Genomic DNA, 23,310 nt, shown 5'->3' on the forward strand with positions numbered 1-23,310 from the left:
CCACCAGAAGCCAATTGTGGGGAAAATGACGCAAGATAAAATCCCATGTAATCAGCGGTTTGCGCTCATGAGGAAAACAACCTTTTTCTTTTCTCTCAGGTTAATGGGATTTTGTTGCCAAGCAAATAGAAACAGCAGCTCATCATTCTTCCTCTGAGGCTAATAACTGGAGAAATTGGCCGATCCCAATGTCCACTTAGCAGAATGGAAACAATCTCTGCAACAGCAAGCCATCTAGAAGACCTGTTAATTTCACACCCAATTAAGCAAAATAATCATCAGCATGGTTTTCTTTTGTTCTTTTTGGCTCAGACAATGCTCCCAATTTTGGAAGTTATTATTATTATTAATTCTGTAAGATATATTTTACACCCTTTTCCCTATAAGAGGGTCAACATCCCCAGTTCCCTCCCTTTTCCCTTAAAACCTCATTGTCCTTCTGAAGCTCTTTGGGATATTATCCTGCATGAAAGGTATTATATATACAACCCACAAAATACAGTAACTCCACTTTACAATGTATTCTGTGAAGCGCTTTGAGACGTCTCTAAGACGTGATGAGGCGTTATATCAAATGCAAGAGTTATTATATAAATTCACATTGATATTGAACAAGGATTTGTCTCCACAGTGCAATTTACTGTTCATTAAAATGATCCTTCACTTCTTGGCTGTTTGTGAGATCTTGCTGTGTGCTAACATTGGCTATCGCTATTGCCTAAAAGTACACAGTTACCACACTAGACACCAATCCTCTGTGAGACACTTTGAGACATTTTCAATGTGATAGGCATCGCTATACAATGCACAGATTATTATTAATAGAAACAAAGCTGGCATCCGATCAGGCATCAGTTGTGAGTGAATGGGAGTAAAAGGCTTTGCGGATGAGCAGAGGCCATTGAAATGAAAATACAAAAGTTGTTGAGCGGCACATACACAAGAGCTGAGAGTTGTCAGCGAGGCACCGGGCTGTGCTGTGGTGCTGACTCTGTTCCACATTACTGACAAAATGAATGGATTTGCCAGATAGATAACCAGCTCCAATTGTTCCTCTCCTTCACAAAGAAACAACGCTTGATTATAATTTATTTTCTGTCGGGTGGCAGATTCCCAAATAAATAGTTCCCATAGTAACAGTTATATTGCCATTCAGTTAGGACTGAATTTACTTTGATTGCATTGCACTCCCCCCTCCCGAGCTCGGATGAAAATCTGCCAAAAACAAAAAAAACACAGCCCCACTTTTTTATGAAACGAGTTGCAAATTGCACATTGTGAAAAGCACACGGGAGGAACATTTAGTACAAAGCAGCCAAAATGAATTTCCTCGTTCAGCGTGATGCTAGATGGGCCACAGGACACTGTGTACAGGAGGAGAAAGCCAAGTGTGTGTTCTGCGCTCACTGTCAAACACACTGAGATCATTTACAATCTGTATTAGCTTATGATAAATTAAAGGGCTCAATTTGGCAAGAAAGTTTTTTTGTCACTTCCCCAATGGAGGAGAGGAGGGAATTATCTGCATGAATTATATGCAAGGATTATTATTATTATTATTATATGCATGGGGAGAAGTTATTTATTGCTGTGCCATATTCTTTATGTTCCATCATAAAACTTGGTGCTGGGGCTAATTCTAAGGTGTCCCAAAGGTAGGTTAGATATCATTATGGTCATTTCCAATTTCATGGACAAGTTAATGGCTTTGGTATTTCATAGAATCATAGAATTATACAGCACAGAAGGAGGCCATTCAGTCCATCGTGTCTGTGCCGCTCTTTGAAAAGAGCTTCCAAATCAATCCTATTCCCCGCCCTCTCCCCAGAGCCCTGATCAGCCCCACTCCCCCGCTCTCTCCCCATAGCCCTGATCAACCCCACTCCCCCGCTCTCTCCCCATAGCCCTGATCAACCCCACTCCCCCGCTCTCCCTCCATAGCTCTGATCAACCCCACTCCCCAGCTCTCTCCCCATAGCCCTGATCAACCCCACTTCCCTGCTCTCTCTCTCCCCATAGCCCTGATGAACCCCACTCCCCCACTCTCTCCCCATAGCCCTGCAAACTTGTCCTCCCCAAATAATTATCTACTTCTCTCTTAAAAGTTGCTATTGAATCGGCCTCCACCAGCCTTTCAGGCAATGCATTCCAGATCCCAACAACTCGCTGTGTGAAAACATTTCTTCTCACTTCCCCTCTGGTTCTTTTAACAACTATTTTTAATCAGTGTCCTCAGGTTACCGACCCACCCGCCAGTGGGAATAGTTTCTCCTGTTCACCCTATCGAATCCCCTCAGAATTTTGAAAACTCCTGTGAAGTCTCCTCTTAACCTTCTCTGCTCCAAGGAGAATAATCCCAGCTTCTCTGCCTCTCCTGATCACTGAAATCCCTCATTCCTAGTACCATCCTGGTCAATCTCTTTTGAACCCTCGCCAATGCCTTGATATCCTTCCTAAAGTGTGGGGCCCAGAACTGAACACAGTCTCTCGCTGAGGGCTAACCAGTGTTTTATATAACGGTTCATCATAACTTCCTGACTTGTATATTCTATGCCCCTATTTATAAAGCCTAGTATCCTGGATGCTTTTTTAACAGCTTTATCTACCTGTCCTGCCACCTTCAAAGATTTACTGATATGAGCCCCAAGGCCTCTCTGTTCCTTTGCCCCCTTTAAGATTGTACCATCAGCTTACATTCACGTCAGGAGAATATCCCAAGGCACTGGATCAATGTAAATTTTAATAATTATCATCTCCTCTCTCTAACTGAGCTGCCCCCTCCCTCGCCTCCTTCAAGGCTCGTCTCAAGACCTTCCTCTTCGACCACGTCTTTAGTCACCCTCCCTGCACCCCTCCTGTTCCTAACCCCCAGCTCAGGTGCAAATCCTTGACTGTCCAGCGCTTTGGGACATCCTCCCGACATGAAAAGTGCTCCATTACGCCGTCCAGCATGAAGGGCGCTGTATGAATGCAAGTTGTAGTTGTAAATGTCATTTGTTGTTGTTGCTTGTATACCAGGCACTAAACATGAAAAGATAATGCGGCCCCTCGTGCCAGCTTTATCTTCTCGCTAACTTTCCGCACTAGAGCCAGAGCTGGAGCTAGAGCCAGAGTTAGAACCAGAGCCAGAGCATGGACCTCATCTGCTTCTGATTTAAAAAAAGCTTCTGTTTGTCAAACATAAAAATGGTGATGATTTTCTGAGGACCATTAATAACCAGTTTTTGACAGAATGCTCTTCCCGAGCTAGTGGTATCTTGACGACAAAGCTGTCACTAGTGAATTCATCAAAGCTGTCATGACAACTGATCAGGGTCTGTATTCCCAGAATCTCTGTCTCACCCTGTTTGTGAGCTCACTCACAGACCTTCTGTACCAACATAATCCCTCGTTCATCTCTTCCAGATTGTAATAATATTTTTGAGTTGGGTTTGATGAGAGGCAACAGCGAAAAGGAGCCGAGGTATTTAATCATCTGCTTAGAGTTTAATTATACCAAGGAGCACATCTCCATGTTAAAGTGATTGCATTACCACAGTCCTTTGCGTGGAAGCTTAAGATAATGAAAAGTCTGAAACGTTGAGGGTTTTTTCATCACTGGCGGGTGTTCATCAAGAAGATAACCTTATCGTCCCCTTTATCGGGTCTTTTTCAAGAACTCGCAGATTATTAGTTTTTCCAAAGAAGAAATTGTCTTTATCTTGATCTAATTGGCTGGTTTTGGATTGAGAGAAGTGATGTTCCCAGAGTTTCACTGCTGTCGTCACTTTGTCCCAGGAACATGGACCTCAGCATAAACAGGTTCCACAACACAGTGAGAAACAATGCAGCCATTTGGTATACAGTTCAATTCACATTTATATAGCACATTAATAATAATAATAATCCTTGAATTTGATATAGCGCTTTTCACGTCGGGAGGACATCCAAAGCACTTCACAGAACACACTGTAAAGTGAATTGACTGTATATTTTTGGGCAAACGCGGCAGCCAATTGCGCACAGCAATGTCCCACAAACAGTCGTAGATTGAAAATGACCAATTTATTATTGTTTTTGGTTTTGGAGGATTATTATTAGGCTCTGTGTGGAGTAAGGAAACTTGCCCAAGGTTTCGCCCTGACCTGCCTGGAATTGAACTCAGGTCTCTCGCTTGCAAAGCGAGTGCTCTAACCACTGAGCTACAGGACTCCATAGAATATATTGTGCTCTGCTACTTTTAATAAAACAATTTCCGAGACTGAACTGAGCCAACCAAATGCACAGTATCCAAAGGCTGTGTAGAGTTGACCAGACTGTTTGAATCATCAGTAAGATTCAAATGTAATTGTGTCCCTTAACCCTGTAAAACTCTAATGAGCAGGGTAGTCCTGGCTAAACAACTTGCATGAACACTGGATAATTGGACTCAATTACTTAAAACAAATTTGATGTGTTCCTATTGTGCTATGCAAATGCAAATGCATTAGCACATTGTTGAAATGCTTCACAGGACCTTACTTTAAGGTGGAGTGACTGTATTTGGAGGCAAACTCAGCAGCCAATTTGGAGTCCACAAGTCTTGTCAACCTGCGCTTGATACTCTCCGGAATTAGGTGAACAGGATGCATCCCTCCAGGGAGAGAGAGAGAGAGCGCATTTCATTCCAACAATCTATCACTGGGATTTCCATGTGTAGGTGGGATGTGTGGAACTCTGATTGGTTTGGACACTCTTAAGCACCTACATGATGGTATTTATATGCTAATTTAATTTACGGAAGCAGGTTAAGACTCCTGCGAGGAGCTGTGACTTATCATAAAACTGTAGAAGTAACTGTAGAATCCAAATATGTGGCCATTTTAATGCTTTTTTTTGCTTAATATGGAACCCGACCGGGAATGCCTTCCGGTGACTGGGACTATGTCCTGCCTGTAATTAGATAATAATATAATAATCCTTGGATTTGATTTTGTGTCTTATCATGTCTTCAAGACGTCTCAAAGTACTTCACAGGATATACTGTAAAGTGAACACTTTGTGGGCGAAACTGCGCACAGCAGCGTCCCACAAACAGTCGTGGATTGAGTGACCAAATTATTATTATTTTTTTTGGAAAGAATTATTACCCCCAGATGGCGATCTACCAATCGACTATCAGCCGGGTTCCTACTTACTGCTAGGTAACCAGAGCCATGTGTGTGGGGTAAGAAAACTTGCCTTGTCATCTCGGCGCAAATCCCGCAGTTCGGTTGTGATGTGTTCCTCGTTTCCTTATTAAGGAATCTCATTTTTCAACTGCTTCCTTTCTCGCCCAGTCACACCTGTTTCACGTCCCTGCCCGCTCTGCCACACTCGCATTGAGTGAGCCTTCATCCACTCTGCTCCCTCGCTCTCTGGGACCCTTGTTTCCTCTCTCCTCACCTTACAGCAATGTCCCACAAACAGCCTTGGAGTCAGTGACCAATTCTATTTGGGGAGATTGTTGGCCTGGAAACCCGGAGACAGAAATTCCCTTCTCTTTTTAAATAGCACCGTGGGATCTTTAACATCCACCTGAACAGACAGACGGGAACTCGGTTTATCATCTCATCTGAAAGAGTTAAAGTTTATCCTGTATCAGTGTTTGCTTGCATAACAGTTCATCTTATAGCAGTGCTCAGGGACACACAAAGCCTTATCTAATATCAGTGTCTCCCACACAGCTTATATGGCATCAGCTTAACATCTTTATTGGCTGAATGAGATCAAGGGTAAAGGCCAGGTTAGTGCTGGCTGAGCGCCCGGCAAACAGTCAGGTTTCTCTGGAAAGATCAAATTAAAACTTTTAAAGCTCAGAACATTGCTGCTTCTGCAGATGCAACAGGAAAAGAATTATCATGTAACCTCACTACACTGCAACCCCCCCCCCACCCCGCCCCCACCACCATTCCAAAACACAGCAGGTTTCCTAAGGCCCTGCGTTAAAGCAATAGCATTCAGACAGAAGCAATTAACCAACTGGAAACCCGCAGGGAGCTTCTCTGCAATGAGAGATGAGATGATGGCTTCTCCAGTGCTGGAACCACCATTAGATGTAGCACAGCAGCAATATAATAATAAGAAGCGTGGCATTTGATGTAGCGCCTTATCACATCGTTGAAATATCTCAAAGCGCTTCACAGAACATACTGTAAAGTGTAGTGACTGTGTATTTTGTGGGCGAAACCTGGCAGCCAATTGCACACAGCATCGTCCCACAAACAGTCGTGGAGTGAGTGACCACATTTTTACCCCTGGAAAGCAATCCGTTAATCGACGAATAAGTGAGTTCCTACTTACTGCTTGGTAAACAGAGACGTGTGGAGTGAGGAAACTTGCCTAAGGTTTCTCCCCGCCCGGGAATTGAACCCAGGTCCTCTCGCTTGCGAGGCGAGAGGTCTAACCACTACACTATGGGGCTCCACATACTCCATGCCACTGTGTTGGGGAATGTGTAGGCATCTTGGAGAGAATGGAACAATTTCTCAATGTAATTTATTACATACAAGTGTGTGTGTTTAGAGGTGGGAGGGGGGTTATGGGGTGGGGGAGTGAGAATAACATTTTAAAAAAATTAATATTGCCTCCCTTGTCAACATTGAAATGTCAAAGTGCTTCACATAGGGATTTACTTTGGAGTGTCGTCACAGATTGTGTTCAGCTTCACTTACTGAGACCCGGACAGTGAACCTCAGTCAGTCAGTGAGGGGAAGCACATCTCAGGTGTCTGTATTGTTACAGGGGCTCTTAAATATAATACTGCCCCCAAAATACATCTAGCAAAAGTCATTAGGAAAAACCTGGCTCAGGATAGACTCCTGTCCCAAGACGTATTCATTGGAGAAGGATTATCGTACTAAATCTCACTTAATTAAATGTTGAGAAGTTATTGTGTGAAAGGATTAGAAATGTATTAGTCCATACGTTGCAAAGAGGACACTTTATAGCTGCCAGGATCTGCGATTCTCATTCTCACTCACCAGGTGCTGAATAGCTGATGACAAGTACCTTTTGTTTATTGCTGAGCGAGGTTAGGCTGTTCACCCTCATTACCCCCATTACCCCAAATGTCCCACTTTGGGACCCAGGGCTGAACCTGCAGACAAGCCCCTCCCACCAAACTCTTTCGCCTCCAAATTGTCGAAGGACAACGTGACCTGAATCCTGTCTTCACAACTTACTTCCCGAGCAGGTCAGATGACAGGATTGCCTCTCGGGAGGGCAAGTCTAGTGTTTGTGTGAGGTGTGGTGGGAGGGGAACCCGGTTGTTAGTTGATTGGAGAATTGCATTCCGGGGGTAATAATCACTTAAAAAAATATGGTCACTCAACCCACATCTGTTTGTGGGACACTGATGTGCGCAATTGGCTGCTGCATTTCGCCCACAAAACACACAGTCACTACACTTTACAGTATACCCTGTAAAGTGCTTTGAGACGTCTCGAAGATGTGATAAGGCGCTATCCTCCTCCCTCCCCACCTTTCACCCCCAGCTCGGGTGCACAGCTTTCTCAAGCGCTTTCAGGTGTACTCATGATGTGAAACGTGTCTTATAAATATAAATATAAATGACATTGTATTAGGTGTAAGGAACCAAATTGTTTTAAGGAAATGTGGTGCGAGAGGTTCTGATAGGAATGGGATGATTTTGATGATGTGATAGGGATGATGATTATAGTCCTTAAATGAGCCTTTCATTTGATGGCAATCAACATTATTGTCATTTTGTCATTAATAATGATGGTTAATGTCATGAAGTCACTATGAACTTAAACAGACAGGTATGTCTGATGCATAGACTGATCAACTCATACTAGACACAACTTAGTTGAAACCTGATCACTAGTATTATATAATAATAATAATAATCCTTGCATTTGATATAGCGCTTTTCACGTCGGGAGGACGTTCCTGTTGCTGCTCATTTCAAGGCATCAAGACAGAATCCTCCAAGCATCACTGCTAGCGTTGTCCTGAGTTGTCAGGAGATGGGATGGGATACTTTTCATTAAGTTTTTACAGTGACAGACCTCTACTTTTCTAAGCTCCTATAATTTACATTCGCCCACAAAAAATACTCACTTTATAGTATATCCTGTGAAGTGCTTTGAGAAGTCCTCCTGATGTGAAAGGCGCTATATCACATGAAAGTGTTGTTATTATTTTACTGTGCAGAGTGGTTGGTTCGGTGTCTGACTGCCATCTACTGGACACAACTCCCAGGAAATTCCCAAACCTTTAAATTGGTGAGAGACACCCCTCGCAAGTTCTGAAGGGAAGGCGATGGGTTGTGGAGGGATTTTCAAATAATGGTTGCTGGTTACTCCTTTTTCCTTTCCCCCAATGGCTCTTATTTGTTGTTTCGTATTAGATATTTTAACTTTTAAAATGTGAAATCCTGTAGTGGATTCGATTTCTGGCCGGGGCGAAACCGTAGGAAAGTTTTGTTACGCAACACACCTCTCGTTACCTCACAGTAAATAGGGACCGGTTGTTAGTCGATTGGGGGATCGCTTTTCCAGGGGTAATAATCCCTTAAAAAAATAATAATGTGGTCACTCAATCCATGACTGTGTGTGGGACGCTGCTGTGCGCAGTTGGTTGCCTGTTTCAGCCACAAAATATACAGTCGATTCACTTTACAGTATTTTCTGTGAAGCGCTTTGAGATGTCTCAATGATGTGATAAGGCGCTATATCAAATGCAAGGATTATAATAATAATAATAATAATAATCCTTGCATTTGATATAGCGCTTTTCATGTCTTCTCGACATCTCAAAGCGCTTCACAGAATATACTGTGAAGTGAATTAACTGTATATTTGTGGGCGAAACACGGCAGCCAATTGCACACAGCAGTGTCCCACAAACAGTCGTGGATTGAAAATGACCAATTTATTATTGTTTTGGAGGGATTATTATCAGGTGTGTGGACTAAGGAAACTTGCCCAAGGTTTCACCCTGATGCCTGGAATTGAACCCAGGTGTCTCGCTTGCAAGGCGAGTGCTCTAACCATTGAGCTACAGGACTTCACATGTGGCTCACTGGTGCCAAGTTGGTCAGAGGTAACATAGGCTAATATGTATTAAAGGATAAATTCTTCTCTGTGACTTTTAGCATGTAATACTGCTCCTTCACAAGGTGTTATGCCCAGCAGTACAACAAGAATGAACCACAAAATATTCTGAAGCACAGTAGATGCCATTCTCACCAATGCCATCTAATTTGCTTATCCACTGCTTGATATCAATATGGTTCAACTAAGTTTCAAAAGGGAAATCCCCTACAAGTAGCAATGCGTCAAACGGTAATAATAACAATTGTTCCATTTGATAGCGTCTGTACCCATTGCAGCTTTGCTTGCAATCAAAGGATCCAATATGAAATGTAGATTGACACACAGACAGACATTTCATCTTTATCTACACTCATCTGGGAGGACTCCTGTGGGAGGACTTTGTTCTTCAGTTTCATTTAATGAACCTTCTCTCTTTTGTCTGGCATTGTTACTTATCCTTGAAAGGTTTGATTTTTGCTCAGGCATCTCTATAATGATCAATATAAATAATAATAATAATAATAATAATAATAATAATAATAATAATCCTTGCATTTGATATAGCGCTTTTCACGTCGGGAGGACGTCCCAAAGCGCTTCACAGAACACACTGTAAAGTGAATTGACTATATATTTGTGGGCAAACGCGGCAGCCAATTACGCACAGCAATGTCCCACAAACAGTCATAGATTGAAAATGACCAATTTATTATTGTTTTGTTTTTTGGAGGGATTATTATTAGGCGTGTGGAGTAAGGAAACTTGCCCAAGGTTTCGCCCTCTGTCTGGAACTGAACTCAGGTCTCTCACTTGCAAAGCGAGTGCTCTAACCACTGAGCTACAGGACTCCGATGTATTCCTAAGTATAGAAATAATTTTGTATAATTTATAATCACTGGGACGTCCTCACGATGTGAAAGAGGCTTTAAAGAAATAATTTTGTTGTTGTTGAGGCTTAGCTTTGTCTGTGTTCTTTATTTTGTTTATTTTGTTTCCGCTCTTTGGCTACATGCGTGCTATGAGACGCAGGATGCCACAGTGCCACGGTCAGCCGGTGTGGCCACCAGGTGTATCTGCAATGCGTGCGGATATACATGCTCTGTGACGCACGATGCTACAGCACCACTTTGACTCGGACGCCACCAGGTGTAACTACAGTCAAAAACGCAAAACTGAAAACAACTCATAAACAATGGGAGATACCCGAAAACAAATATGCCCATGTCACTCCCAGTAGCAAGACCTTTCCAATGAGGTATAAATCATGTCTCTACGCCAATTAGTTATTGAGATCTTTCTTGAAGCGCAGGCAGACATTGTCGTTTTATTAGTATAGATAGAAGATAGAAGACGAATATAAAAAACACTCCTCAGTCTCAGGGCTCCCACCCCACCGTCTCCAATGATGCTCCACTGTTCACAGCACAAAAACATCTCACACCTTCTTGAAGCAGAAATGAAAGCCTGGAAAAGTAGGAACAAGGACTGCAGCAGAAATTCATTGCACTGAAATGCCGTCTCCTGGGTCTATGTTGGTGACTCAATCAACAAACCCAAACAGAGCAAATATAGGAAACAGCCAGCTCAGAACCAAACCTTCAACGGGCCCAGGGTCCGGATTGTGAAAGGTCAGTTTAGAATAGCGATCACATAGCAACCACTTTGCGACCAGCCATTTACTGGAGATGATTTCGAGAACAGAAATTGTGACCCACTCCCAGTTTGTTTAAACAAAATTGCTCTCTTCCCCTTCCCCTTGAACAAAGACTTCCCCAACCCATCTGTTGTCCATGCCAGCACACCGGAATCAGCTGATCAATCAACCTCCTACTTCTCCTTTGCAGAACAGTCAACATCTGATGGTGCTAATAGGAAAGTTACTATTGAACTTGCTTTGCACACGATTCCTTTTGTTTAGAGATTTGTTTGATGGTGGATGATGTGAGGATGAGGTTTGAAAGCTCTCGTGTTCTCTCCCTTCCCCTCCCCACACATTGCGGATATTTGTCACTGAAACTGGGACCCAGGCTATCCAGTCAGGTTTACACCTATTATCATTCAGCCTGAATTAAAGGTATTGTCATGGAGGGTAAGTAGTTGCTCCCTATAAGGCATGGAATAAACCAAAGTGGGCATTATTACACGTTACATTTCTACAGAGCTTAATTTCAGTGACACAAATTATTTACATGTGCCTCTCAAGTGCTCTGAGACGCTTCAGTGACTTGGGATGTCCTCCTGACGTGAAAGACGCTGTAGAACTGTAATTTTGTATTTGTATTGTACCCTGTGTGAAGGGCACTATACATAAATGCAAGTTGTTGTTTTAGAAATACTCAGGAGCGAGTCTCCACACTTCTGCACAAAGAGGATCGTCAAATATTGCAGCCCAGAATCTGGCCAATTGACCCATCAAGTCGGTGCTGGTGTTTTTCTCCACGTCTCTCTCTCTCGTAATACACTTTATTCTTCCTCTTCAAAGCATTCCCTTTTTAAATATTTTTTATATTTAATAGTAACATGAGTTGCCAGATATCTGACAGTTAGAAACCAATCATCATGTTTAATAGTATCCAAACCAGACGGAGTGTTTCACGTGTGTTCCAGCTACACATGGAAATCTGTGTCCCTTGAAGGAAGGCAGAGAGGTGGGAGGGGACCAAAGGCACGATCGACGAGGAGGATCCTCAGACCGGCCTTGAAGGAGGCAAGGAAGGAAGTGAGGCGAAGGGACCATGGGATGGAATTCCACAGTGTGGGGGCAGAGAGGGTGAAAGCCCGGCCACCGATGGTAGGGCGGGTCGGGCGAGAGACATGGAGCAGACCGGAGCCCGCTGAACGGAGGGAGTATAAAGAGTCGGTTGGCAAGAACCAAGGCTTGGGCACAAGTTTAACCAACTAAAACCAACCCCTTGTTGGGGGAGTTTAACCAGCTAAAACCACATTGCAATATATTGCACTCTGCTTCAAATCTAGTTTGTGGCAGTGAATTCCATATTCCTACCACCCTCTGTGTAAGGAATGCTTTTCCAACCTCCCCTTTAATTTCTTTTGTGTGAACATAATATTTTATCCTCCAGTTAATGTCTTGCAAGTGTGAAGTCAGTTTTTCCAGTGGTTCCTGACTTATAAGTGTGGAACCTATAACAAGAAAACAACATGACCTTTCCAAACAAGGAGTCTTTATTGACACATATAAAACTTATTTACATTTTCACTAGATGCCAGCCTGCCCAGCCTTCAGAGTGGAAAAAACAGCTCCCAAAAGCATAAAGTTCCAAATCTCTTAAAATCGAGAGGGTTGGGGATGGAGGATAAACAAAGTTTCAATTAAAAATCCTGAATTTCATTGAAACTGAACATTTTGGAGGCAGACGATGATTGACAAAATGGACTGGTTTTCATCAATTGTAAACATCCTTGGAGCTCGAGACAGAGGGGTCCACTCACCACCACCCAGCAATGTCAAGCTGCCAGTCTGCGTGGTGATAAACCAAAACACTAACTAACGTCAGCTTATTCGGATTACGAGCACCATGCGCAGTTTCTCTCACTGTTCTCCCATCTTCCGTTGCATCTTGCTTATTTGACATTGACTGCTTCCTGATCTGAGCTAAACATAGTAGGTCTTTCTGTCACCCTTGTTTTCTTCCAGCTCACGAGGGATCACAATTTTATCAGTAACAACAGCCCACTGGTACCTGTCGTCATTGACAGGCAGCTGTGGGCATCAAGCCTCACTCTCTGCTCACCCTGACAATTTAGGTTTGTTTTCTGGGGCTGGACATCAGGGAACAACTTCAAGCAGGTAAATCTGAGTCAATATTAACAAAGTCATCACAAATCATCAGAGGAAAAAGCTGAGCCATAATCCTCCTCACAATCAGGTCACGGGCTGCAGGGTTTTCAGTTATATGCTACAATAGTACTCACTACAACAGCCAAAGTCTTTCTGTTCAGCCTAGAATTTCAAATTAGTGACAGATGCATGGATAAAAATAACCAGTGTCTGAAATACAAAAGCAATTAACAATCTATTTTACTTAACAGTGAAGTACAGAGCAGTCCACAGTAAAGGACTCGGAAACAAAACTTGCAATTAGAATTACACATGCTTTGTCACATCGACATAACTGCAAGTTTCTAATTGCAAGTCTCGCTTTACTGTAAAGTGCAGTGACTATGTACTTACAGGCGAACCCGGCAGCCAATGTATGAGTAGCAATGTCCCACAAACAGCCATTAATCTCAGGAGAAACTCCCATCTCTTTTCGAATAGTGCTGTGAGATCTTTAACATCCACTTGAACAGGAAGACAAGTTTACTGTCTCGTCCAAAGGATGGCATCTCCAAAATTACAGCTCCCCCAGCACTGCGCTGGTGTATCAGCCTAGGCTGTGAGTTAAAAGTGGCCAGGACACTGGGAGAAATGTTATTTCTGTGTGGTCAGCATGCAAATGGACAAGGGCAATGGGATGGTGAAGCAATGGAGAGTCAGAGGGCTGGAAGGAATGAGAGCATTTTAAGATACACCCAGAAGATGAATATTCTTTAAACAACTTTTTTTAAAAAAGCTGACAGAAATAACTAAAGGAGATAACTTAGCTGGTGATGGGGGAGGGGGAATTTCCCTGAGAAATCTGAAAGCCTGAATATTAACACAGTTAAGCCTTTTCCTGTCTTAACTATCTCCTTCACTTGACTTTCAACTATATGTTGTAGTGCAATGCAATTAGCTCTCCAGACTGGTAGGATAAGGTGTCAATATGTCCATCTGTACTAAGGGGCAAGCAGCAAACCAGTCAGGAAATCGGGAACGCACACACAAACTCTTTATGTGCTGCAAACGACTGGTTCTAAGGTAATGATCCCACCTTGGATCATGCATCGAGCTCATTGTTTTCTCAGAACAGAGAGGCACTCATCCCTCATTAGAAAGTTTTGTTGTAAGGAGACTGACCTCGGTCTCAGCTCTTCCTCTTCTTGTGAGTATCATGCAATTTGTGACAAGTCACACGTGGCGCCAGCCCCTCATTACAGCAAAGTAAGCACTGAACTCCCAAAATTTATGTCCTAGGGTGAAGTGCATACCGATGTAACAGGAAACAGCTCAGGCTTATGTCTCATGACTAAGTCCTCCAGACGAGCTCTTCTATTAAGGACACAGGTCGATTGGATGACTCAGCTCAATGCTGCAGTTTGTTTTGTGTAACTTTTTAACAGAACCATAAATCTCATCAATCTGATTTGGTGCAACTGTGTCACACACGTGGGACTAAACATTGACAAAGACTGACCATGGCCTGGCTACCAACCTCAGCATTCAGATCTAAGTACAAAGCCAAATTCTGGCTGATAGTGAACTGTTTACTTGGCTTTAAACTCCAATCCTTCTCTCAGGCAAGGCACCAGTGACTGTTTATCAGCCGTGCCAGTTTCCTGCAAACTGCTCTGAGACAGATACAAAGTCAAATATCTTCTCTCATGGGGAAGCAATCAATCCCCCCACCCCAATATCTTTTTGGGGGTGTTGATTGTCACATCCTTCAGGTTGTAATGAATTACTTGCACAGGCATTATTCTGCTTTGAAGAACCAATGTGCAGCGACACATGGACAATCAGACGTTAAAAAGTTTGTGCACTTCTTACCACTGGGTTTCACAAGCACATTTTTTTGTAAATACTTTGCAGTAAAGCAATACAAAGCATGACAGCAAGATCCAGTGATGGGTTAATACTGTGACAGTCCAGCACTCCCCCCACCCTCGGTCCTTTCCTTTGTCAATCCAGGTCGGGGGCTTGAGACTTGCTATGTGCTTGGCTGAACGTTTGCTTGTTTTACATCGAGTGCGTCTTCAATGGAAGGTGAGATGGGGGATTCAGCTCAGAGTTTGATGGAAAAGGAACTCCCACAAGAACAGCCGTTCTCTGCCTGTGGGTTGTTCATCACTTGGAATGAGCTGCGGATCAGCTCCTCGCTGTAATCGATTGTCGCCCCCTTCAGGTACTCCATGCTGTCGGAGTCCACAACAACACGGACACCATTCTGATCAAACAACCTGCATCATACACATTATAGCAGTTAGCAAACAGAAGCAAAGGTCTAACTTTTAAGTCGAGCTGGAATTAACAGCCACAAGCTATCCAGCAGCTAATTCTCTTCAAATAGAACATGAGTTGGGAAAGAAGCCATTTAGCTTATTGTGTATGTCCTGGGCAGCGTTTATAACTTTAGACCAAGTGTTTATCTCAAAGTGCACCTGGATAAAGCGCTCTGAGATGCTACCCTGCATGCTATATAAGTGCAAGTTGTTGTTTATTGTATGCTGCACAGTATGTCTCCTGCAATTCGATTGTTGAGCTAATGTTAAGTATTGTGTTTAAGTCCCACCTCAATACACAAACATAGCAACAACAAGATCTTCCATTTATTTATACAGCACAATAATAATTATAATATAATCCTTGCATTTGATACAGCACCTTATTACGTCTTCGAGACATCTCAAATATACTGTACAGTGAATTGAATGTATATTTTGTGGGAGAAACGCGGCAGCCAATTGCGCACAGTGTCCCACAAACAGTCATGGATTGAGTAACCAATTTATTCTTTTTTTAAGGAATTATTAACCCCAGAAAAGTGATCCGCCAATCGACTAACAACCAGGTTCCTACTTACTGATAGGTAAACAGAGGCGTGTGGAGTAAGGAAACCTTGTCTAAGGTTTCACCCTGACCCGCCCAGGAATTGAACCAGGTCTCCCACTTGCAAGGACTTGTGTAAAATGAATTGACTGTATCTTTTGTGGGCAAAACTATGTAAAGTCAGGGCATGTAAAGACACACGTAGGCAGAGTTCTTGTCTCCTACCTGTCGTCTGGGTTGATGGTCTTATCCAGGGTGAATTTATACTGAAATCCAGAGCAGCCACCCCCTTCCACGTGTACCCTCAGAAACTCTTCCTCTTCCAAAGTCTTCTGTAATTTCTGCAGCACAAAAGAATCATTCACACTGTCTCCTTCACTGACAGCACAAACATCATAATTAATAGCTTCACAAGCAGTAGTTCTCAGTATAAATTATAAGCCCAATGTCATTTGTAACGCACATTGGTAGCAGCCAGGAATAGAATAAGCTCATATACTATAACAAACAAACACTTTATGTTTTGCTCATATGTTTGTGGGAGTCTCAAAACTGCCATATTTTAGTCACATTGACTGACTGGGTTCCTCATCCCCTTTCCCTATCTTACCTTGACACAGCTGTCACTCAGGGTCACTGTGGCTGAGGCCAACTGAGACTCATTCTTTTGATTGGTTGAGAACCACCGTCCCAACGCTCGGGAGGTCAGCAGACCCCAACGGCTAACGGTACAAGTTGTGTTCACCAAGCTGACTGGCTGGCTTTTCAAACATGCCACCCTGTTAAAAATATAAATATAGAAGCAATTAAACACGTGCACAGCCTTAGCAGCTATCCAACGCACTGTTCTAGAAGGTTATTTGCCTGACCCAAGTACTAGTTCTCCAGTGGCACAGTTGTACAGAGACAAGTTGAAGTCTGGGCTCTGTATCTGTAAAGTTAAGGGATTAACTGGGCCACTGCTGTGACACCATGTGATTCATGGCTCCTAACTCCAAGTCAGCGCAGGGAGTCACCATTTCTCAGTCTAATCAGCCAGAATGTTCTCACAATGTTTGACAAGTGAAGATTAAACAACTTGTCTCAGCAGCTTGAGACAGGGACACTGTGGTGTAGTGACTGTGTGTGACACAGCCTGATCATGTGGGTGAGACAGGGACACTGTGGTGTAGTGACTGTGTGTTTGCTGGGGGTGGAGCTGCCCTGTGGGAGGCCAATGGCGGGAATGTGAGCCCCCGCTGCTCACCTCCTCTCGGGGAGCCGGGCCGCGGCCGCCAGCAGCACCTTCCTCATCATCATCATCATCAACATCGACATCAACAACCTCCCCGCGGTCGCCGGCCCGAACACAGGAAGTCCCGCCCCGCGGTCACGCGGCAATGCCGCCAAACGCACTACGCCCATTGGCTGAGCCCGATGTCAATCACACACACCCCGCTGTCAGAATGACTGACAAGCATCTTGACCAATCGCAGTGGCGTATTTCAAAGTGCGTCATGTGCTTGGGCGGCGATTGGCGGCCAACGGCTCCACACCCACAGCGCGCCAAACATCCAGTCACATGACGCACATTGGAAATGCGCCACTGCGATTGGTCAACGCACTTCACTGTCAGAGCCGCCTCGCGCCGGGGGCGGAGCCTATCATCACCATCGTCATCACCATCAACAACATCATCTACAGTCACACTGATCGATAATCAATAACATGCACATAATGTACAATATACGCATAATCTATAGTTATGTAATTCAATCCATAGTCCAATACTAAATAATATAATAATATATAATTTCCGGATCAGTGCGTTTCGGGCCGAACCAGGAAGGGGCAGTGCCGGATCCCAGTGCTGGGGAATGAAGTAGGGCAAGTGGACAGGTTTCAGTGGAGAGCATCGGGCAACAGTGATCAATCACAACATCGTTAGAGTCAGGGCACCTGGAAAGGGACAAGGAACCAACTAAGGTGAAGATACTCAACTGGAAGAGGGAAAATTTCAGTGAGTTTCTTCAGGTGTCAGGTGGCGCTGACAGCATCAGCATCCAAGACTGCACTCTCCACCTCTCAAAGCCATCAGGAACCTCGGCGTTCTGTTCGACCCTGAGCTGTCCTTTCTCCCTCACATCCGCACCACAACTGGCACCGCCTTCCATCACCTCCGGAACATGGCCAGACTACGCCATTACCTCACCCCTCACGCGGCTGAAACCCTGGTTCACGCCTTTATCACCTCAAGGCTGGACTATGGGAACTCTCTCCTCGTCGGCCTTCTGGGCACCTCCCTCCACACTGCAGGTCATTCAGAACTCTGCAGCTCGAGTACTGTCCCACATCAGGCTTCGGGACCACATCACTCCCACCCTCGCTCGCCTCCACTGGCTCCCCATCCCCCAGAGGATTGATTTCAAGATCCTCATCCTCACCTACAAGGCCATTCACGGCCTCGCTCCCTCCTACCTCTCCAACCTACTATCCCCCTACCTCCCTGCCCGTACCCTCCGTCCCTCTGGCTCCGGTCTGCTCCACGTCCCCCGCCCCAACCGCCCTACCGTCGGTGGTCGGGCCTTCAGCCTCTCAGCCCCGAGGCTCTGGAACTCCATCCCCCAGTGCCTTCGCCGCTTCCTCCCTTTCCTCCTTCAAGGCCGGTCTCAAAACCTTTCTCTTTGACCTTCAGCCTTCAGCTCCCCTCTCGACTCTCTTCCCCCTCCTCGCTCCCTCCCTTCCCTCCCCTCACCCTGACCATTTCCCCCCTCCTCGCTCCCTCCCTTCCCTCCCCTCACCCTGACCATTTCCCCCTCCTCGCTCCCTCCCTTCCCTCCCCTCACCCTGACCATTTCCCCCTGCTCGGGTCATGACCCAACTGTGCAGCGCCTTGGGACGTCCTCCTGACGTGAAAGGCGCTTTATAAATGGAATCTTCTTGTTGTTGTTGTGAGTTAAAAAGGGACCGAGCCAAGGTGGACTGGAAAGAAAGGTTGGCGGGTCAAACAACTCAAGAGCAGTGGAAAGTCTTAAAGGATGAGATACTCGGGGACAGAATAAATACATTCCCACAAAAGGGAAAAGTAGGGCTTCCAAACCTCCCTGGATGACGAAGGAAATTGTATCTCGAATGAAGCAGAAAAAGGAGGCGTATGACAAATGTCAAACCCAAGATACAGAAGACAACCAAATAGAATATAGGAAGTGCAGAAGAGAACTAAAAAAGGAAATAAGAGGGGCAAAAAGATTATACGAGAAAAGGTTAGCGGGTAACATTAAAGGGAATTCTAAAATATTTTACAAACATATCAAGAAAAAAAGGTTAGTCAAAGGTAGGGTGGGGCCAATTAAGGACCAAGGCGGAAATCTTATTGTGGAGGCAGAGGGCACGGCTGATGTGCATCTGTCTTCACAAAAGAAGTGGATGCACCAAATGCCGCAGTATCGGAGGAGAGGGGAGAGGAAATGGATAGGATAAGTATAAACTGAGAGGAAATACTGGGTTGAAGGTAGACAAGTCGCCCAGTCCGGAGGGGATGCAGCCGAGGTTACTATGGGAGGCACAGGTACAAATAGCGGAGGCTTTGGCTACAATTTTTCAATCTTCGTTGGACACAGGAGTGGTGCCCGAGGACTGGAGAGTGGCCAATGTTACTCCCTGTACAAAAAGGAACAGAAGGACAAACCTGGGAACTATAGGCCAGTGCCTAACATCAGTAGTGGGGAAACTCCTGGAGACTATAATCCGGGACAGAATAAATCTTCACTTCAAAAAATATGGGTTAATTAGGGACAGCCAACATGGATTTGTTAAAGGCAAATCTTGTCTAACAAATCTAATAGAATTTTTCGATGAGGTAACGGAGAGGGTGGATAAAGGTAGTGCAGTTGATGTCATTTATATGGACTTTCAAAAGGCATTTGACAAAGTGCCACATGAAAGACTTGTAAGAAAGATAGAAGCCAATGGTATAAAAGGGACAGTGGCAGCGGATCCAGAACTCACTGGGAGACAGAAAGCAGAGAGTTGTGGTGAACGGCTGCTTTTCTGACTGGAGGGAAGTGTACAGTGGTGTCCCCCAGGGATCGGTATTAGGACCACTGCTCTTCCTAATATACATAAATGATCTGGACTTGGGCAAGCACCATTTCCAAGTTTGCGGACGACACAAAGTTAGGTAGGGTGGTAAACAGTGAGAAGGATAGGAGCCAACTGCAGGAAGATGCAGACAGAATGGTGAAATGGGCAGACATATGGCAGATGAATTTCAATGTGGAGAAATGCGAGGTAATGCATTTTGGTAGAAAAAATTAGGGGAGTTAATATAGGCGGTAATACAATCTTAAGGGGGGGCGATAGAACAGAGAGACCTGGGGATGCAGGTAAATGAATCCTTGAAGGTGGCAGGATAGGTAGATACAGCTGTAAAAAGGGCATATGAGATACTAGGCTTTATAAATAGGGGCATAGAGTACAAGAGTCAGGAGATTATGATTAACCCATATAAACACTGGTTAGGCCTCAGTTAGAATACTGAGCCCAGTTCTGGGCACCGCACTATAGGAAGGATGTTAGGGATTGGAAAGGGCGCAGAGGAGATTTACGAGGATGGTACCAGGAATGAGGGACCTTGATGATGAGGAAAGACTAGAGAGGCCGGGATTATTCTCATTGGAGCAGAGAAGGTTATGAGGACCTGATAGAGGTCTTCAAAATCATGAGGGGATTTGATAGGTTAGAAAGGGAAATCTGTTCCCACTGGTGGGAGTGTCGGTGACTCGAGGTCACAGATTCAAAATAGTCTCTAAAAGAAGCCGAGGGGAGAAGAAATTTTTTCACACAGCGAGTTGTTCGAATCTGGAAGGCATCGCCTGAAAGGGCAGTCGAGGCCGATTCGATAACTACTTTTAAAAACGCGGTGGACGGGTATTTGAGGAGGACGGGTTTGCGGGTTATGGGGAAAGGGCCGGGAGTGGGATTGACATTACATTGCTCTCAAAGAACCGGCACAGACTCGATGGGCCGAATGGCCTCTTTTTGTGCTGTACGATTCTATGATGATAATATGTTTAGCAGTTCAAAGAGTAGCCAAAGCTCAGTAAAATACTGTGCTGTTTGTGGATCTGTGCATATACTTTGATACAATAGCTTTTAAACGACAAGTAAATAAACATTTAACTTGTTTGGGTGCTTTTCTGGGCCCCCCTTTCAGTCACATTTAATGTATCAACTAATCCACATTTAGTTTTGAAAAACTTGTTTTTCAGTTAATTCTGCAGTTAAACTGTCCTCCAGCTGGGAAGCTGTGCTGTACTGACATTGAAAGAACATTTTCATAATATTTTATAGTTCTAACATGCTTGAGATGCAGAGCCTATTTATAATAATAATAACTAAAACTTTTTTTTAGAGATGCAAAGCTTATTTATCTGTGTAAAAGGGATTTCAGGCATATTTGTCAATTCCTAATGTGTGCCTGATGCATCTCTTAAAATGTTTAGTTTGATATTTTAATGATCATCATCTTCATGGTGGAGTGGGAGAACAAGTGCCTGTTGCTTTAATAGCGATTGTCAAGGATGTAGTTTCATATGATTATCATTTGCATTAACATAACATGTAGGAGCAGGAGTAGGCCATTCGGCCCTTCGAGCCTGCCCCGCCATTCAATCGTGGCTGATCTTCTAACTCCAGCTAATACCATAACCCTGCCCCATATCCCTTAATCCCTTTTGCAATGAGAAACATATCTATCTCAGTCTTGAGATTGAGTGCTTTAAGCTTCTCAATTGCTTTTTGAAGTCTCTGCCTCTTTGACAATGAGGGTTTTACAAGGTTTTTTTTTGAGTTTCTCCAGAAATTGATTATTTGAATACAAAGTTCTTGCTTTCATTTGAGATAAATGTGTATGGCATGGGCTTTTGATACAATTTAGTAATGTTTTATATAAATATCATTTTGTTGTTGCGTTAGACGACTTACATTTTTTGGGGGAAAAAGTATATTCTTGTTCCTCAGTAGATGTGTGTGAATGAGGGGTTCAGATAATATTGACCTAATTAGCTGTAGAAATTTCATTTCTCCTTCCAAAGGTATACGTTTGTTCCAGAGGATTTTTGGACCCATCTGCCAATTGGATATTGTTGGTGACATTACGTTCAATTCCCAGGTTTGTTACTTGTCTGTTAAATTATAGCTTTTGGGACTCGTGACTGTTCAGTGCCTTGGGACGTCCTCCCGACGTGAAAGCCCCTATACAATTATAATTTGTTGTTAATTTGTTGTTTCGTTTCAGCCAAAACCAAAGTTGGACTGGGTACAGGTCGATTAAACCTGATACAGGTCTCGTTTTCATATTAACTGATGTCCAGTGACTTGCTCTGTTTATCCTCCACAGTTTGTCACAACTCCAACACTGTGTACGTATTTTTGCGTAAGTACATTATGTATTGTAGATTGAAAGTTCAATAATAATAATCCTTGTCTTTGATTTAGAGCCTTATCACGTAGTTGATATGTTTCAAAGCGCTTCACAGAATATTCTGTAAAGTGTAGTGACTGTGTATTTGTGGGAGAAACGCAGCAGCCAATTGTGCACAGCAGTGTCCCACAGACAGTCATTTAAGATTTAGTTAAATCTGATATATTGTTATGGATTTTAATTTCTTTTTTATGCCTTTTGTTCTTTGAGTAAAATGCAATTTATTTTCAATCCTGAACTAGTTAAATTAAGATACAGTCTTAATATAATCTAACCCTAAATGAAAATGTTGGTTATAAGTTGTATTGTTTTTCATACATATTATCAGTCAGATTATATTGGATCAATGTGATGTAAAAATAATTCTAATAATTGTTGAAAGTCACACTCATCATTTGATTTTTCAGTGACATATTGGTGCTCAGAGATCTCTCTGGTGGCATTAACCATGGACTTACATGTTTTAAAATACGACCTTCACACTTTGACTCTGAAATTATCTTCACGAGGTAAATGCTTGCATTGCAATAACAATTTGTTGTTTAAGTTCTTGAAGGCTGGTATTCTGCTTACAGTGTAGTTTCTAACAACTTTCCGAACATTGTTGTTTCTCTTTGCTCTCTAGAAGGATTTCCAACAGCCAGTTTCACAGCTATGTGAGAGGTAATACATTTCATATAGCGCCTTTCACTTTGGGAGGACCTCTTAAAACTTCTTCACAGAATATACTGTAAAGTGCAGTGACTGTATTTTGTAGGCAAACACAGTAACCAATTTGCAGACAGCAATGTCCCACAAATGGCTATAGAGTGAATGACCCAATTTTAGTAGTGGAGAGTTGCGTTTCATCTCTGTGAAGAACTTTCCTACGTGAAATATGAAATATAAGTGCAAATGCAAGTTATTATTATAAGTTTCGCTCACAATATACAGTCACTGATACACAATATACAGACGTGATAAGGTGCTATATCAAATGCAAGGATTATTATTATGGCCACATTCCCACACATTTGACTTGCGCTGCTGAGTGAGTGCATCCTAATGGACTAATGATTGGACTTGACTTTGATTGGTTTCTCCTCACGTCAGTCCGCACCACGACTGGCACTGCCTACAACCAACTCCGCAACATTGCC

General features: G+C 43.5%; 1 protein-coding gene and 1 long non-coding RNA gene across 2 annotated transcripts; one reads left to right on the forward strand and one right to left on the reverse strand.

Annotated features, from left to right (window-relative positions):
- Positions 1 to 13,395: 13,395 nt before the first annotated feature.
- isca2 (iron-sulfur cluster assembly 2) lies at positions 13,396 to 17,075 on the reverse strand. The gene is made up of 4 exons (XM_007910458.2): positions 16,955 to 17,075; positions 16,319 to 16,487; positions 15,934 to 16,049; positions 13,396 to 15,119 (listed from the first exon to the last, which is right to left on the reverse strand). The coding sequence occupies exons 1-4, from the start codon at positions 17,023 to 17,025 to the stop codon at positions 14,945 to 14,947; spliced, it is 531 nt and encodes a 176-aa protein (XP_007908649.1). The 5' UTR covers positions 17,026 to 17,075; the 3' UTR covers positions 13,396 to 14,944.
- Positions 17,076 to 21,797: 4,722 nt separating this feature from the next.
- Positions 21,798 to 22,836, forward strand: LOC103189900. The gene is made up of 4 exons (XR_489105.2): positions 21,798 to 21,859; positions 21,986 to 22,123; positions 22,579 to 22,680; positions 22,797 to 22,836. It is a non-coding gene; the product is annotated as an uncharacterized LOC103189900 (long non-coding RNA).
- Positions 22,837 to 23,310: the final 474 nt, after the last annotated feature.

The sequence above is a fragment of the Callorhinchus milii genome, unplaced genomic scaffold, assembly GCF_018977255.1.
Source record: "Callorhinchus milii isolate IMCB2004 unplaced genomic scaffold, IMCB_Cmil_1.0 Scaffold9, whole genome shotgun sequence".
Lineage (NCBI taxonomy): Eukaryota > Metazoa > Chordata > Chondrichthyes > Chimaeriformes > Callorhinchidae > Callorhinchus > Callorhinchus milii.

Bases quoted from the DNA above. Each gene is read 5' to 3' on its own strand.
- isca2 (XM_007910458.2), bottom strand. From the start codon at position 17,025: ATGTCGATGTTGATGATGATGATGATGAGGAAGGTGCTGCTGGCGGCC. The intron at 16,050-16,318 runs GTAAGATAGGGA...TTTGTGCTGCAG, and splicing joins TGAGTGACAGCTGTGTCAAG to AAATTACAGAAGACTTTGGA. The intron at 15,120-15,933 runs GTAGGAGACAAG...TGTATGATGCAG, and splicing joins ACCATCAACCCAGACGACAG to GTTGTTTGATCAGAATGGTG.